Source organism: Molossus molossus, unplaced genomic scaffold, assembly GCF_014108415.1.
Source record: "Molossus molossus isolate mMolMol1 unplaced genomic scaffold, mMolMol1.p scaffold_m16_p_7, whole genome shotgun sequence".
NCBI lineage: Eukaryota > Metazoa > Chordata > Mammalia > Chiroptera > Molossidae > Molossus > Molossus molossus.
The window spans coordinates 83977415-83995340 of NW_023425401.1; the positions used below are offsets into that span (position 1 = coordinate 83977415).

General features: G+C 37.0%; 1 protein-coding gene across 3 annotated transcripts in view; it reads right to left on the minus strand.

Moving 5' to 3' along the window:
* Positions 1–1515: 1515 nt before the first annotated feature.
* TSPAN12 (tetraspanin 12) overlaps positions 1516–17926 on the minus strand; it is a 100949-nt gene continuing 84538 nt past the window's right edge. For all 3 annotated transcript variants that reach the window (XM_036246842.1, XM_036246844.1, XM_036246843.1), the window contains exon 8: positions 1516–3085. In XM_036246842.1, coding sequence (XP_036102735.1) covers positions 2780–3085 — 306 coding nt within the window. In that variant the 3' untranslated portion in view covers positions 1516–2779. The remainder of the gene's footprint in view (positions 3086–17926) is intronic.

Here is a 17926-nt window from a genome sequence, read left to right on the forward strand (position 1 = left end):
GCATACCCCCTGACTGAGGATCAGGCCCACAACCTGGGCATGTGCCCTGACATGGGATCGAACTGGCGACTTCATAGTGCATGGGTTGATGCTCAACCACTGAGCCACACCACGCTGGGCTAAATACACTTTTTAAAATCTCTTGCAGTTTTATTATTCCAGGTGCACCGCTACCATAAGAGGCCTTTGTAGACCTCTACTATAGATTTCATTTGTTCCCATTAAGCAAGTGCATAAGTATGTAAGATGATTGTCTAAATTTATGTATACTGTTCTAGAGAGTATTAAATCAGGCAATATATCAAAATATCTGGTCTAAAAAATGTAGAAATTGACTTTTATTTATAAATTAAAATTTTTTTAACCAAGTTCAATAACACATGCTTGTTTATTTTTTATTATTAATTTATTTTTGTTACAGATGTTTCTCCTTTTTTACCACATTGACACCCTCCTCCCAATCCCCCGACCCAGTACCTGGCTCTATTGTCCGTGTCCATCGGTTATGCGTACATGCATGTACGTTCTGTGGTTTTTCTCTTCCCTCCCCTACCACCCCCTCTTCTGAGGGTTGTCAGTCTGTATGCTACTTCCACGTGTCTGGGTCTACCCTATTCCAGAGACTGCTATGTTCATTATATTCCACAAATACGTGATATCATGTGATATTTGTCTTTCTCTGTTTGGCTTGTTTTGCTTAGGATAATACTTTCTAGGTTCCTTCATGTTATCTCAAAGGATATGATATCTTTCTTTCTTATAGCTGCATTATGTATATGTACCACAGCTTTTTTATCCATTAGTCTACTGATGGACACTTGGGCTGTTTCCAGATCTTAGCTATTGTAAATAGTGCTGCTATGAACATGGGGGTACATATATTCTTTCTAATTGATGTTTCAGGCTTCCTAGGGTATATTCCTAGAAGTGGGATCACTGGGTCAAATGACAGTTCAATTTTGAATTTTTGAGGTAACACCATAGTGGCATTAAAAGAGAAGCAGCCAAATTTGACTGTTATTCAAATAACTCAAATAACACTCATAGCTGCTTCACTTACTTGGGTTTTTAGATACAATTATGGGGAATTGGGGTGCTGAGGAAATTATAAAAAAGGTTGCTTTTGATTCTGATTGAGCAAGTTATTTACTCAGTTTTCATTTAAATCTATGGAAGAGATGAAATCTAGCTGTTGATTTAAAATACTATATTCCTTGGGCTCATTTTCTCTTAAAAATTACTTTAAAAACTTGGATATGAACATAAATGGGCACATTTTATATTATATCAAAGAGTTACGCTATTTATCATCTAGCTCAAAATCAAACTTGAAAAGTAAATGGACATCATTTTATCTTTTCTCAGTGAAGATACATATTCTTATAGATTAGCTTGAATTTGGAAATTATTATTATTACTATATTAAATCATTTATTCTCACATTTTTCATCCTTTGCAGATCTTCTTGAGTGGTAAAAGTGTTTGCAACATATAAAAATTAGACAGACAAATTATTCTCTAGAAAATATTTATTGACAAGTTTTACTTTTCTCTCCATTTTCTGAGAAATAAACATAATACACAAAATACAGTAAAATGCACTTTTCCCATTTCAAATAAATATATTTTACTCTTGTAAAAATTTAATAATCTGTGTAATTCACCATAGTATCCTAATCAGTGAAATAAAGCTAAGAAATTATCTAGTTGTCACTTACTTTTATGGTTCTCACAGCATTTTGCTGGATAAAGGTAATACTGTTCTCTGTAGGATTATATTCAGACTTGGATACTGTCCCTTGCTTATTGTTTGGAGAAGGCAAAGATAAGCTTCTCTAAAAAAAATGTTTAGTGTCAAAAAGAGTGAGTTTGGGAGAAAGATAGTATCCAAGTCTTTGTTAAATGAACCAAGTTATGTGTAAACTTTCTTGTTAATGCTCCCTGGAGACCAGACTACATTCTGAATTATAATGATTCCTTTGTAACACACTAGCAATTTTTCAAAATTAGTGGTTAAATATTTAAATTAACAGTTGTGTGTGTAATATAAAACCAAGACAGAATTTTAAAACTCAATTAATAGGAAAGGTTAAAAATAATGGTGTTATAGAGATCAAATTTATTCTTTTCACAATTGTTATTAACATTACAAGAACTAAAATCTACTGAATTATACAGACTTAACACAGACTCTCACATACACATAGATCCCTGATCAGTTTAAGACAATGTATTAGTTTGCTCTTGTAAGTAGTAAGAATATTTTAGTAACTAGCAAAAATCACATTTAGGTAGCCACCAATCTTCAGAGTTTTCTTATGTCTAATCTATTTTACCCTCAAAGGAATATATCACCAAGAAATAAAAATCATTAGTACTGTCTAACTCCCTGTTACCAGTTAATTGGTGCTTTATATACTAGCAAGCCTACGGAAGTAAATCAAACTGTACTGTATAGTTCACTGCCACCACAGCTCATTTACATGCAGAAATACTGGTCAATCTGTACCAAAGCATAACTGTGTTTAGTAAAAATCTTACACAAGCTATAAAGTGGGTATTAGATCTGTCCTCAGCATTATAAAGGGTATCAACTATTGTCCAGGTGGTGACACAATATATGGAACTTTTCCCTCTTCATTTTAAAGGGTACAAAATTACATGCTTAGGCATTGTTTCATGGCAACATTTTTATTTCTACACATTTCTGAAACAATTGTGTGCTCAAAAATTCACAAGTAAAATAAAATAAACTTGTTGTTTCCTTTTTTCACATCCTCTATAATTCCTCCATCTCAAAGTGTGTATTAAAGCTGTTTGCCATGGATGTATGTTCAAAGATCCTCGTCAGGCTTGGTTTCAACAGTTCCACCGAGTGACATGACAGGTGCTGAGTCGTGTCATTCTTCAGGGACATCATTTGGTCTGTGCCAGGCTCCCTTTTATCATAATAGAGAGCCCAGAGCAGAGTAATGGTGAGAATCATGGCCAGGATTTGTGTCACTCCAATGGAGATTCCCAGAAACCTTAGCACCTGCAGTTGTTTGGTTCCTCTCAAAAAGGAATACATTTTCTTCCCACAACCCTGTAAAAGAAATAACACTGTCAGTATTACTTTGGGTGTGTTATAGTGAATCAAAATGGTGAAAACAAACAATCTGTATCAGTTAATGGAACCAAGGACTGAATCATAAAGTTTAAAACAGTGACTCTCAAAGGGGGACACCTGTGAGAAGCCGGAGGGGAGATGGAGATGGGAACTTTTGAAAAGCCTGACCAGGCGACTCTAAGGAACTTACTCCTTCTTCTGTCTTCCTCACAATCCGAAATTGAGAATTACTGGTATAAAACACATCTAGAGCATGGGCTGGCAAACTTTTTTGGTAAAGGGCCAGATAGTAAATCTTTTCGGTTTTGCAAGCTATGTGATCTCTGTTCCAACTGCTCATCTCTGCCACTGCAATTCCAAAGCAGCCATAGACAATATGCAAATGAACGGATGTAGCTGTGTTCCAATGAAACTTCATGAACAGAAAAGGTGATAGGCCAGATTTGGGGCACAGGCCATAGAGAGCCAACTCCTGACAGACTGATTCCAGGTTTTCAAAAATGTAGTTTCATTATTAGTAGTAGTATTCACTATTTGATTATTGTTCTTTTGGTCAGAAACTTTTCCCAAAGGATCAGGAATATTTTCCCAGTCTGCTGTTGAAACATACTGGTGGGCAGAAATCAATCTATTCCTTTCTCATCATGAACACACACCTCTGTCCATTGCCTGCTACAGAAATACACATGGGGGACTTTCTGAAATGACACCATCTAGTTCTACCAGGTCAGAATTTGACATTTGACTAAAAAGGACTAGCAAGGTTTTTGTTTGTGTTTAGTTTTTTTGTTTTGTTGTTTTTTTTGGTATGTGCCCCTAGCGAGAACCAAAGCCAGGACTCTCTGGTCCGCAGGCCAACACTCCAACTGCTGAGCCAAACTGGCCAGGGCATTTGTGTTTAGCTTTAATTCAAAAGGCTAACGAGTAAGTATGGTGGCCAAAGAAGAGAATTCAGAAAGAAGAGGAGGAATGAAAAGAGAAAAAAATTCATGAGCAAGGAAAATGGGGGATGAGGGGCAAAGAAAAGAAGGTAGAACGTAACTAATAATTGTCATGTCACCTTACAGGTGAACAAAGCATATGCTACCTGCCATGTCTGTACTGAATCCACAGCAAAGAAACAAAAACTCACTCTTCTAAAGGGAAGCTGATTCCAAATTAATGTAAAAATCTGAGAAAAAATTTTAAAACAATAACAAATTTTAAAAACTTTAAAGATTCTGAGATTTTACTCAACCTATAAGCTAACAAATTAGCCTGACAGGGTTTCATAAATGCTGGCAGAAGACAGAGAAAAAGAACTTTATTGCTCACAGCAATAGCAATAGCCAGAGTATGCACCAGTTCCTTGAGTCCCAAGGACAACACAAAGATTGCGAGAGGACCCCTGCACACACAGTGGGTTGCATTATGGAAGATGAACCCCAAGTTTAGGGAATCCTAATTTTTTTATAATGGGGAGGAAGAATACTTGTCCTTTGCATTGGAGGGAAACATTATTGTCATTATATTGGACAATAAATAAACCTGCCCTTTTCTCTGGAGGGACACACTTTCTTCATTTTCAAGGTTGTTTTCTATGCAACACAAAACAGAACAAAAGCAGCCAATGATTCTGCTCACAAGGCATGCAAAATGCAAGAGACACATGGAAAATTATCTCGCAACAACTAGAACGTGATTTTTCAAAGTGTTTACTCTGAGTTTGGGGTAAAAGTGAGTCGGTGTTCACCCTACTGAGACAGCTACTTGAATAAAAAGAAATTGATAATTATTTAAATAATTGCCTCCTTGTTTTCTTCTCTAGATTATACAAAGAACTCAACTAAATTAAGGAAGGCAAAAGTCAGTTGTTAACTTGTGCTTTATATTGGAGAGGGATAAATAATACATTATTCTTAGATTTCCAAAGACATTGATTAGTAATTGTACCCCAATAAGTCATAATTCTCAATAAATAAAAATCATGTAGAACTAGTCATAGACACATTTCAATAACTACTTTTTCTGGCTACACAATGTAATGCAAGTTAACAGCAAAAAAGTATCCAAGTTTCATCAATTTAACAAAAAGTAAAATTAAAATATTTATAATTTAATAAGATCACTTCTCTGGCCATCTTACCTATTCAATATATACAAATATGCACATATACACATGCATGCATGTGCACACACACACACTCTGTGGAAAACTAAAATATATGTCACAAAGACAACTCACCAATGTTCAAATATTTTTCAGAGTTCCACTCAGTTAGCCTATTAATACCCATTCACACTTATGTTTACATATAATTCTAGCAGGCATCCTTGTGTGACAGGGTGTAGAATAATGGTGAAGATCATGAACTGCAGAGCCGAATTCTGAATTTCAAATTCCTGCTCTACTATTTATAAGCTATGTGACTTTGGGAAAGTTACTTAATCTGTCCATGCTTCAGTTTTCTCATCTGAAAACATACATAGTAATAGTGTCTACCTGTTTGAGATTTGGGAAGAATTAAATGAATAAACACATTTAAACACTTAGAATGGGGTTTGATAAACCTTAAGAGTTCAGTAAGTGTCAGCTGGTATGTGGTGTGTCAGCCCACAGGAGATTAAAAAATTCAAATAAAAATACCTGAAAAGCAGGTATAAAGTAACAAGTATAAGGTTGACCACTTTAGAAAAGTATTAAAATTCCAAATCACAGCATTTTGTCACGATTTGAGTATTAATGCAACAGCCCTTGCCCACAAGAGCTAGGATGGCTGTTACTATTTTTCAGGATGATGAAGTACTAACCAAAATAATTATTTGCCACTGAGATATCAGATCACTAGATTTCGCATTAAGCAGAGAAGTATTTAATGTGGTTTGTAAAGAGTCGTATTACAAATACTTAAAACAGAAAGGTTAAATTCAGACGTTTGGAAAATTAATTTTTATGGACATATCATTTAACATAATGGTAAGTAATGCAGCACCAGATCTTCATATGTATCTTTAAAACAACTGATATGAAATGGCCATGAATTATGTCCAGTTGACTCCTCACCTATGTTTTCAGTACTCAGTATAAAGATGGACCTTTAATTAATAAAGAGATAGGATTAAAAATGGCGGCCTACTGAATGGTAGCTACACAGACCATCTCCCAGGACCAAACTGGAATTACAACAAAAATAAAGACAAATCGTCAGGAAGGGGCGACCGAAAGGCAGCTTGGAGGACCACATAACCAGGGACACTGACCCAATACTGGTAGGCTTGCGAGGACGCGAGAGGGGGCCAGGAGCCCACGGCCGCAGCGGCCTGGGCTGGGACCTGCTGCAGCCTCGGCTGGAAGCTGCGCCCTCAGCTGGGACTTGTGGCCTCGGCTGGGATCAGCGGCTGCTTCAACCTGGACCTGCTGTGGCATGGGCTGGGACCTGTGGCCCCAGCTGTGACCTGCTGCGGCCTTGGCTGGGACCAGCGGCCACGGCTGGCTGCTACGCCCTCAGCCAGAAGCTGCCTCAGCCTCAGCCGCCCTTAGCTGGGAGCGGTGCCCTCGGGTTAAAGTCCCAGGCGGCTCCATGGCGCAGAGCCTGGACAGAGGCTAAATTGGCAGCAGCCACTTACCTTGGGCTCCGGTAGAGGGAGGGCAGACAGGACTGCAACTGTGTGGGGACACTCGGGATTTTGAGGGTAGTCAGAGCTTTTGCTGAGGGCAGCCAGGCAGGACAGTGGTCATCATACTCCTTCCCAGGGCCCTGGGGAGAGGCAGCAGCCCCTCCCTCAGAGATTCAACCCCATCCAGTGGCCATTGAAATGCTAATTGAGGCCCATTAACAACCAGCAGCTGCCCCACCCTAGGAAATCCTCTTATACTGAGCACCTGAGGGGGTTTTTCAGTCAACTCAGAAACCAAAGCTCCTCAGGTGACCTCTACTAATAGCCTCCAGACAAAAAAGCTAGAGGATAACTACCATTCCCTGGGCTAGCACCTCTAACTAGGAAAGTTAAGACTTGACAGTGGTGTTTAAAGTGGGTCCTCCCTGCCTCATCCAAAACCAGGAGAGGGAACCACAAACAGCAGAACACCAACACCCACAGGGAAAATTTGGCAGGCTCCAAAGCCCACTGTGATAGCCAAAATGGTGAAACACAGAAAAAAAAAAAAAAAAATGAAAGAATAAGAGACCTCTACTGAAGATGAGATAAATTAGGTGCAGTTAAGCAATTTAACAGAACTAGAATTCAGAGCCATTATCTTGAGGAAACTCAACAACATGTGTAAGGACATGAGCACCATGAATAAAGACATAGAAATGTTGAAACTCAACCAGTAGGAAATTAAAAACCACCAAGAAGAAATGAAGAATGACATATCAGAAATTAAGAACACATTGGAAAGTCTAAATAGCAGAGTAGAGGAAGCTGAGGAATGGATCAGTGAATTAGAAGATAGGGTAGAAAAAATCAACCAATCAGAAAACCGAAAGGAAAAAATAATTTAAAAACAGGAAAACAGCTTAAGAGAACTGTGGGGCAACTGGAAAAGTAATAACATTCACATCATAGGAGTCCCCGACAAAGAAGAAAATGAGCAAGGGTTAGAGAATATATTTGATGACATAGTGACAGAAAACTTCCCTAATTGGGTGAAGGAAGAAGGCATTCAAGTTCAAGAAGCACAGAGAGCCCCAAGTAAGAAGAACCCAAACAGGCCCACAGCAAGACACATAGTAATCAAACTGCCAAAAATTCAAGACAAAGAGAGAATCCTAAAAGCAGCAAGAGATAAGCAATAGGTTACCTACAAAGGAAACCCCATAAGGCTCTCAGCTGACTTCTCAACAGAAACACTACAAGCCAGAGGACATGGCATGAGGTAATCAAGGTCATGAAAAACAAGGATCTGAATCCAAGACTACTCTACCCAGCAAGGCTATCATACAAAATAGAAGGTCAAATAAATAGCTTCCCAGACAAAAAAAAAAGGCTAAGGGAATACATTAGCACAAAACCAGCACTTCAAGAAATGTTAAAAGGACTGCTGTAATTAGCAGGAGAAATAGGAAGAAAAATAGAACCACACTAAACAAAAATGGCAATAAATAAGTACATATTAATAATCACCTTTAATCTAAATGGATTGAATGCTCCCATAAAAAGACACAGAGTAGCTGACTGGATAAGAAAGCATGACGCATCCATTTGTTGTTTACAGGAGACCCACCTCAGAACAAAAGACTCACATAGGTTGAAAGAGAAGGGATGGAAAAAATCTTCCAAGCAAACGGAAAGAAAAAAAAGAGCTGGGATAGCAATACTCATATCTGATAAAATAGATTTCACAATTAAGGCCATAACTAGAGACAAAGAAGGCCACTACATAATATTGAAAGGATCTATCCAACAGCATGATATAACCTTCATAAAAATATATGTACCCAATATAGGAGCACCAAAATATATTAAAAATCTTCTGGAGGACTTCAAAGGAGAAATCGACAGCAATACAATCATAGCAGGGGATTTTAACACCCTACAGACATCACTGGATAGATCCTCTAGACAAAAAATTAGCAAGGAAACAGAGACTCTAAATGAAGCACTAGACCAAATGGATTTAATAGATATCTACAGAGAATTACACACCACAACTACAGAATTCACATTCTTCTCAAGTGCACATGGGACATTCTCAAAGATAGACCACATGTTAGGACACAAACTAAGTCTCTACAAGTTCAAGAAGATTGAAATCATATCAAGCATCTTCTCAGATCTCAATGGCATGAAACTAGAAATCAATTGCAACAAGAACATGCAAAAACATTTGAACACATGGAGGCTAAAGAGCATGTTATTAAACAAAGAATGGGTCGCCAAGGAGATCAAGGAAGAAATTAAAAACTTCCCGGAAACCAATTAAAATGAACACACAAGAACACAAAATCTATGGGATGCAGCGAAAGCATTTCTGAGAGGGAAATTCATAGCACTACAGGCCTACCTCAAAAAGCAAGAAAACTCTCTAATAGACGATTTAACCTCACATCTTAAAGAACTAGGGAGCAAACAAAAAGAAATCCCCAGAGAAAGTAGAAGGAAGGAAATAGTAAAGAGTAGAGCAGAAATAAATGACATAGAGTCCAAAAAAACAACTGAAAGGATCAATGAAACAAAGAGCTGGTTTTTAGAAATGATAAACAAGATTGATGGACCCTTAACGAGACTCACCAAGAAACAGAGAGAACCCAAATACACAAAATCAGAAATGAAAGACGAGAAGTAACAAATGACACCACAGCAATACAGAAGATCCTTAACAACTACTATGAACAAATTTGACAATCTAAGGGAAATGTACAAATTTCTAGAAACACATAGTCTCCCAAATCTGGACCAGGATGAGATAGAAAACCTGAACAGACCAATAACAACATAAGAAATTGAAGATGTAATCAAGACACTTCCAGCAAACAAAAGCCCAAGCCCGGATGGCTTCACGGGGGAGTTTTACCAAACATTCAAAGAAGAACTAACACCCATTCTCCTCCAAATATTTCAAAAAATCAAGAAGAAGGAAGACTTCCAATCTTGATTTATGAAGCCAGCATAATTCTAATTCCAAAACCAGAAAAATACACAACAAAGAAAGAAAACTGCAGGCCAATATCCCTGATGAACATAGATGCCAAAATCCTGAAGAAAATACAAGCGAATCGGCTCCAGCAATACACCACAAAAATTATTCACCATGACCAAGTGGGATTCATCCCAGGGATGCAAGGCTGGTACAATATTTGCAAATCAATAAACGTGATACACCACATAAATAAAATGAAGAATAAAAACCACATGATCAAGTCAATAGATGCTGAAATAGCCTTCGACAAAATCCAGCGTCCATTTCCGATAAAAACGATCAGCAATGTGGGAATAGAGGAATCATATCTAGACATAATGAAAGCCATATATGAAAGACTTAAAGCCAACATCATATTCAATCGAAAAAACTAAAAGCATTTCCCTTAAGAACAAGAACAAGGCAAGGATGCCCACTTTTTTCACTCTTATTTAACATAGTACTGGAAGTCTTAGCCACAGCAATCAGACAGGAAGAAAAAAGAAAAGGGATCCAAATTGGAAAGGAGGTAATGAAACTGTTATTATTCGCAGATGACATGATACTATACTTAGAAAACCCCAAAGACTCTATCAAAAATTTACCAGACTTAATAAATAAATTTGAAAAAGTAGAAGGATACAAAACTAACGTCAAGAAATCGATGGCATTCTTATACACCAATGATGAACTCACAGAAAGAGAAACTAAGAAAACAATCCCATTTACCATCGTGCCAAAAAAATTAAGATACCTAGGAATAAACTTAACCAAAGAAGTAAAGAACCTATTTGCAGAAAACTACAGGTCATTGAAAAAAGAAATAGAGGAAGATATAAAAAAGTGGAAGCACATACCTTGTTCATGGATTGGAAGAATTAACATCATTAAAATGTCCATACTACCCAAAGCAATCTATAGATTCAAAGCAATCCCCACCAAAATACCAACAACATATTTCACAGAATTAGAATAAGTACTTCAAAAGTTCATATGGAACTAAAAAAGACCTCTAATAGCCACAGCAATCTTGAAAAAGAAGAACAAAGTTGAAGGGATCACATCACCAGATTTCAGGTTATACTACAACGCCACTGTAATCAAAAAGCCTCGTACTGGCACAAGAACAGGCATATAGACCAGTGGAACAGAACAGAGAACCCAGAAATGGACCCAAGGCAATACTCTCAATTAATATTTGACAAAGGTGGCAAGAGCATACAGTGCAGTAAGGACAGCCTCTTTAATAAATGGTGTTGGGCAAATTGGACAGCTACATGCAGAAAAATGAAACTAGACCATCAACTTACACCACAGACAAGAATAAACTCAAAATGGATAAAAGACTTAAATATGACTCATGATTCCATATAAATTCTAGAAGAATCTGTAGGCAACAAAATTTTGGATATCATATGCAGCCGAATTTTCACTGATACATCACCTAAGGCAAGAGAAACAAAGGAAAAAATGAACACATGGGACTACATCAAACTCAAAAGCTTCTGCACAGAGAAAGATACAATCATCAAAACGGAAAGGCTACCCACTGTATGGGAGAGCATAATTGCCAATGATATATCAGATAAGGGGTTAATTTCCAATATATATAGAGTGCTCATCCAACTCAACAAAAGGAAGACAAAGAACCCAATTAAAAAATGGGCAGAGAAACTAAATAGATACCTCTCCAAACAGGACATACAAATGGCTAAGAGACATATGAAGAAATGCTCAACATCATTAATCAGCAGAGAGATGCAAATTAAAACAACAATGAGGTATCACCTCACACCTGTCAGAATGGCCGCCATCAACAAATCATCAAACAATAAGTGTTGGCAAGTGTGTGGAGAAAAGGGGACTCTAGTACACTGCTGATGGGAATGCAGACTGGTGGAAAATGCCACTATGGAAAACAATATGGTGTTATCTCAAAAAATTAAAAATTGAACTTCCATTTTACTAGTGATCCCACTCCTAGGAATATACCCTAAGAAGCCTGAAACACCAATCAGAAAGAATATATGTACCTGCATGTTTGTAGCAGCACTATTTACAATAGCTAAGATCTGGAAACAGCCCAAGTGTCCATCAGTAGACAAATGGATAAGAAAGTAGTGGTACATATACACAATGGAGTACTATGCAGCTGTAAGAAAGAAAGATCTCTTATCCTTTGAGACTGCATGGAGGGACCTGGAAAGTATTATCCTAAGCAAACAAGCCAAACAGAGAAAGACAAGTATCATATGATCTCACTTATTTGTGGAATATAATGAACATAACAGTCTGAGGAATGGGGTGTCCCAGAGACGTGGAAGTGGGGTACAGACTGACAATCCCCATAAGAAGGGGTGGTGGAGGAGAGATAAACCACAGAACTTATATATTTGTATGCATGAACAATGGACATGGACAGCAGGGCTGGGGACAGGACAGGGAGGGAGAGCGAGGGGGGAATCAGTGGGGGGAAAAGGAGAAACATCTGTAACAAAAATTAATTAATTAATAAAAAATGAAATAATTACATGGACATATCAATATTTTGGTAATAATATTTAAAATAAAGTATAGAGGTAAATACATTTTAGTACAATTTAAGAAATATATATGCTGCTTATTTCAATCCTGTGAAAGGCTGTAAGTCAATTAATATTTTAATTTTTATCTTTTCAACAGTTTCTAGTGCTTAAATTTTACTGATACAGTTCTTCCTATTGGCATAAGACCTTCCACCCCTTTTAACTAATTCATTCTAACCTGAAAAACTTCAGAAAAGATACTTCTTTATTAAAAGCTAATAATAAAGCAGATATTGATAGTAAGCTACAGTCTATTGTGTTTTATATTTTTGGCATTAAGGAAAGTCTGTTTCTATTTTATTTTAAACAATCACATTTATTAAAAGGTACAGTAAATCATATTATGTAGGATGGTTTGAAAATGTGATATTTAGTTAATATTGAATGTTCTAGAGTGAGAGGGTACCTTGGAAGTTAATGAGTTCAACTTTTTAACTTTTAAAAATATGGCTTAAAAACTATTTCTAGAATAACTCAGCAAAATAGGCAGAAGAAAGAAACTCTAAATAGTCTTCCCTCTATATAAACAATGAAATCACTGACAAAAGATTGTCAGAATAGCCCTAGCCAGTGTGGCTCAGTTGGTTGGAGCATCATCATCCCGTACACCAAAAGATAGTGGGTTTGGTACCAGGTTGTGAGCTTGCTCCCTGGTGTGGGGTGTGCAGGAGGCAGCCTATCCATGGTTCATTCTCACATTGATGTTTCTCCCTCTCTCTTCCTCTCACTTCTTCTCACTATAAAAATCAATTAAAATATTTAAAAGCAAAACAAAACAAAAACCAGTGGCCTAGATGCTATTAGAGGTAACAAAATAGGGATGGGGCTACTTCAAAGTTCTATTACCAGAGATTTGTCATTATTTCTCCTATCTGGTCCTTCCCTGAAAGACCTTATTTGCAAGGCTATCTTTATTTGAACCTGATATGCAGGTCAACCAGGGTCCCCTCACCCCCATATTTGTCAAAAGCAACCAGAGGTAACTGTTGAAAACTGAGGCTGTTTGAAGTTGTAGATGACAGTTTCATGAGTGTGTCAAAAAACTCAAAATAAAAAGCTGGGCCCTGGCCAGTTGGGCTCAGCGGTTAGAACATAGGCCCATGGACCAAAGAGTCATGGGTTTGATTCCAGCCAACGGCATGTACCTTGCCAGTTGATGTTGACATCTCTCTCTCTCTCTCTCTCTCTCTCTCTCTCTCTCCCCCCCCCCACTTCATCCCACTCTATCTGAAGATAAATAGAAAAATATCCTTGGGTGAGGACTAAAAAAAAAATACCAGGGTAAAGAGAAACTCATAGGGGCCTTAGCAAAGCTCTGACATTCGTGGGAATCTAGAAAGTTACATACATGAGTAGAGCTGTGCTCATGCCTAAGACTGTGCACATACGAAGAAAGACCTAGGAAGGCACTAAGCTCTCACCTTTGGCTAACCTTGAGGCTTTGTACTCTTGGGAAAAGCTGGGAGACCTACTGGTTCTAGGCATCTAAAGAAATCTCTGTTCATTCATTAATTGACAACTAAGTTAACTGAGCAGAGACTGCAGGGGCTAGACATGACGAAGAATAGAGACTTTACAAAATTACTTTAGGAAAGTCGTTAATGAACAAATAACAACAACAATAAATAACAAACTTTGGCCTGGCTCTTTTGGCTCAGCAGTTAGAGTGTCAGCCCAAGGACCAAAGGGTTTCAGGTTCGATTCCTGGTCAAGGGCACATATCTAGGTGGAAGGTTTGATCCTGGGGCCTGGTCAGGGTTGTGCATGAGACAACCAATCAGTTTGTCTCTCTCACATTGATGTCTCTCTCTCTCTCTCTCTCTCTCTCTCTCTCTCTCTCTCTCTCTCTCTGCCTTCCTCCCTCCCTTCCACTCTATCTAAAAAAATCAATGGAAAAATATCCTCGAGTGAGGATTAACAAAATAAATAAACAAACAAATTTTGGAGAGGAAGGAGAACCTGATTTCCAGAGTTACCACATTATATTATTTAAAATGTCCAGTTTTCAACAACAAAATCACAAGAGGTGCAAAGAAACAAGAAAGTATGGCTCATACACATACAAAGATACATCAAAGAAAATGCTTCTGAGATACATCAAAGAAAATGCTTCTGAGAGGAATACCCAGCCACACTAGACAGCTCTGTCTACACTTGAAAAACTGTAGTTCTTAACAAGCATTTCCTTGCTGGAACCTGTCCCTTAATAAGATGCACTGGCCCTGATTCTGCTCTCAGACCATCCTTTTTCTGGAAGGTGGAGAGCCATGTCTGATGAGTCATCGCTTTCCCTTAAACCATTCTCTCCTCCAGACCAAATATTACTACTCCCTCCGAGGTTTCCAAATAGATACATTCATCATCCTGATGATCTCTTTCTGGATTGTCTTATTTAATCAATATTTCTTTAAAAATAACACTGATTTTTAACTTTAAAAGACTAAAAAATGCAATAAAATATTAAGACAACTAAGGTTGTTATAAATGGGTTTGAATTATACAAAAAAAGCTCTTCAGGTACCCCAGAAGCGTGTAAATGGGATTGTATCACATGGCATATTGTCAGGACCTGGCCTCCTTCCTGATAACGGGGCCCTGAAGACTGTTCATACTGAGGTGGGCAAGGGTTGTTTATTCAAAGCAAAGATCCTAGTTCAATTTCTCAATTTTTATAATAATGTTCCATTCTCATCACTTCCTCAGTTTACAAAACACACAGATAACCCCTCAAAACAAGACAAAGTACTTAGGTTTGTCATCAGAATTCATTTATTATAATTTAGGGTTCTCTATCAAGAATCCCTCAGAGAATACAGTAGACCCAGAAACATGGAAGTAGGGCACAGACTGACATCCCTCAGAAGAGGGGGTGGGAGGGTGGGAAGAGATAAACCACAGAACTTATATGCATGTATGCATGACCAATGGACATGGACAACTAAGCCGGGGATGGGGCGGAGGTGGGGTGGGGGTGGGGGGGCAATGGGTAAAAAGGTAAAATATCTGTAACAAAAAAATAAATAAATAATTCGTTAAAAAAAAAAAAAAGAATCCCTCAGAAAAGGTGCTATCTACAGATTATTTAAAAGATGAAATCAATAGACTTCTCTATGTATCCAAGTATTAAACCAGACCACCAAAATCTGCTATGTTGGAATATGTCAGCCTATGCCCTTGCATAGGCTAAGGTACATTTAAAAACACCATAAGAAACTGCTCAATAAAATTAGTGGAAAATAATATTGAAGATATTTTCCTAGGTAACTTAGAGTAGTATTTTTTTTTTAATCCCACTTGAAAAAAATACTTTATAATTTTGCTTCCCTTGAAAATGTAGAATATTCTATTTTAACATTAAATCATGCAGATGACCCTGTCTCCTTTTCATCTGGGCTTTCAGTAAGCTGAGGGGAAATATCGAACTCTACAGCCCCATTTGTCCTCATATAAAGCATGTTTAATTACTCTGTTCTTAACACTGACTCTCCAATGTTATTTATATTTTACTATTTATTCATTGCATCTTTCTTGTGTACTACAGTAAATCTTTTATTTAATTTAAAAAAGATACAGGGTGTAAATATATAAATAAAAGTACAAATCTCTCTATACTGACACAGTTTAATATTTTTATATTTAACTTAATATTTGATGACTCAGAAGGCATTGTACAAACTTGTAGCATATTGCTCAATATTAGTGATTCATTTACACAATTACTTAATGTTAAGGATCAACTTTCTAAAAGAATATTCCTCTTCTTGATAAGATAGTTTTTTCCCAGATTTCTTTGTATAAAATAACTGTCTTCCTCAGCCACTCTCTAAATTCTTCATAGAAACAACTGTGGCTTCACGGTCCTTTCTGCATTATCATTGAAGCAATTCAGTCAGAATAAAAGTTATGAACTTATTTTAAGCCAATCAAATAGATATGCATAAGATTTACACTTTTCAATGCAAACTTGGTCACTTTCATTGAAAAGCAAGAAACTAAGTTTAGATAAGAAAAAAATACAGACGTGTCTCTATATAATCTATTGCCCTATTCATAGATATTTAGTTGCACAAATGAACACTTCTATTAAGTGAGTCAAATGAGGAAGTAGAAATGTTAGAGTTCAAACCTGCATTCCATTTCACAAAGGGTGTTTTAATCAAAATAGGAAAGAATTGAATTGTACTTATTTGCTTTTCTCAAAATAAAATACTATTGAGTTTACTTACGTTGAATGTTTCTTCCTAAATAACACTATGCTAACCTTACATTAAAAACCTCAGATAATTCAAAGCTATGAATAAGACATATTGGCTAACCTACTTTCCTTGCTGCGACATTAAAATTCTGGTCAACTATTAACTATAAATAATAACATTAACTTTTTATCAGAGAAAAATTACTAATCCCTACATTTCCTGGAATCTCTTTGAAGGCATGTCAGATGCCTCATTTCACTTGAGGAAATTATACACTTGAAATTATTCTCTGATCTGTCTCCAAAATGAGTTTCTAAAATTAGAAAAGCACCCATGGCTTTCACAGGCCATGTCAAAGAGATTGATCTCATGTGCTTATGAAATAAAAGTATAAATAAAATCTAGGTGCCATACATGCCAGTGTGACTTTTTTATAATAAACATGGCTCTCAATTTGAAATGATTATGTTATCAGGTACAGACATGTAATTTTCTGTTCTATTTCTTCTAAAACAAACAAACAAAAAGAATGACAGCAGTTCATGAGCTTTAAACCGGCTAGACTGCAAGTTCTCCAGTGGAAATCATAAGCTTTGTAGGAAAATAAATGCATCCTTAAAAAAAATTGAACACCAATTAATAAAATTCGCTACAGAGCTTTCTGTTTTCTTAAGAGTAAGGTTAACCAAACCCATGCACATGAAATGCAGTATAAATGTCTTCATATTTCTTAATAATGACAGACCCTCGTATCTCATTTAATCCTCACAATATATCCCATTAGATAGGTAGAACCATCAAATAGAAAAGACTACATTTACTAAACATTTTAATTGAAAAAAAACATGTGGTTATTGCGCGACCAGAGTCAGAGAGCCCAGAAAGGGCTGCCTCCCCAGTGAGGCCAGTTCGGCGGCAGGCATTCCCCGGCTGACCCAGCAGAACTTTTCCAAACTGCTCGTCCCAGCATTGACTTTCATTGGGCCCTTTGTCTACCTAAATGTTCATCTAGAAGTGAAAAGGTGTTAAAACAAGTAGAGTGGGAAACCACATGAAGTCCCCAAAACCTTGACCTAATAATCTAGCTTCAGCCAGCACAAATATGCATAATCAGAAAACATGTACTTTCTGGTCCTTACAAGCAAAAGCAGGGGGAACTTGGCTAGTGAAAACTCTAATCATAGGCTGCTAATTTTTTAATTTACTTCAATAAGTGTTAACAAATTACTGTTATTATTGTCATTAGCCACCACCATGCTTTGAAGATTTGTTTTATTATGTGCCAAGTGGTTTGCTAAGGGTTTTTCTTTAAGTAGCTTGATTTATCTTTGTAAGACTATAATGAGGTAGGTATTATTATTATCTCACTTAACAGATAAGAAAAGTGAGGTATAGAAGTGGAAAAAATCTATAAACACTCAGTTTTCTCCTCACC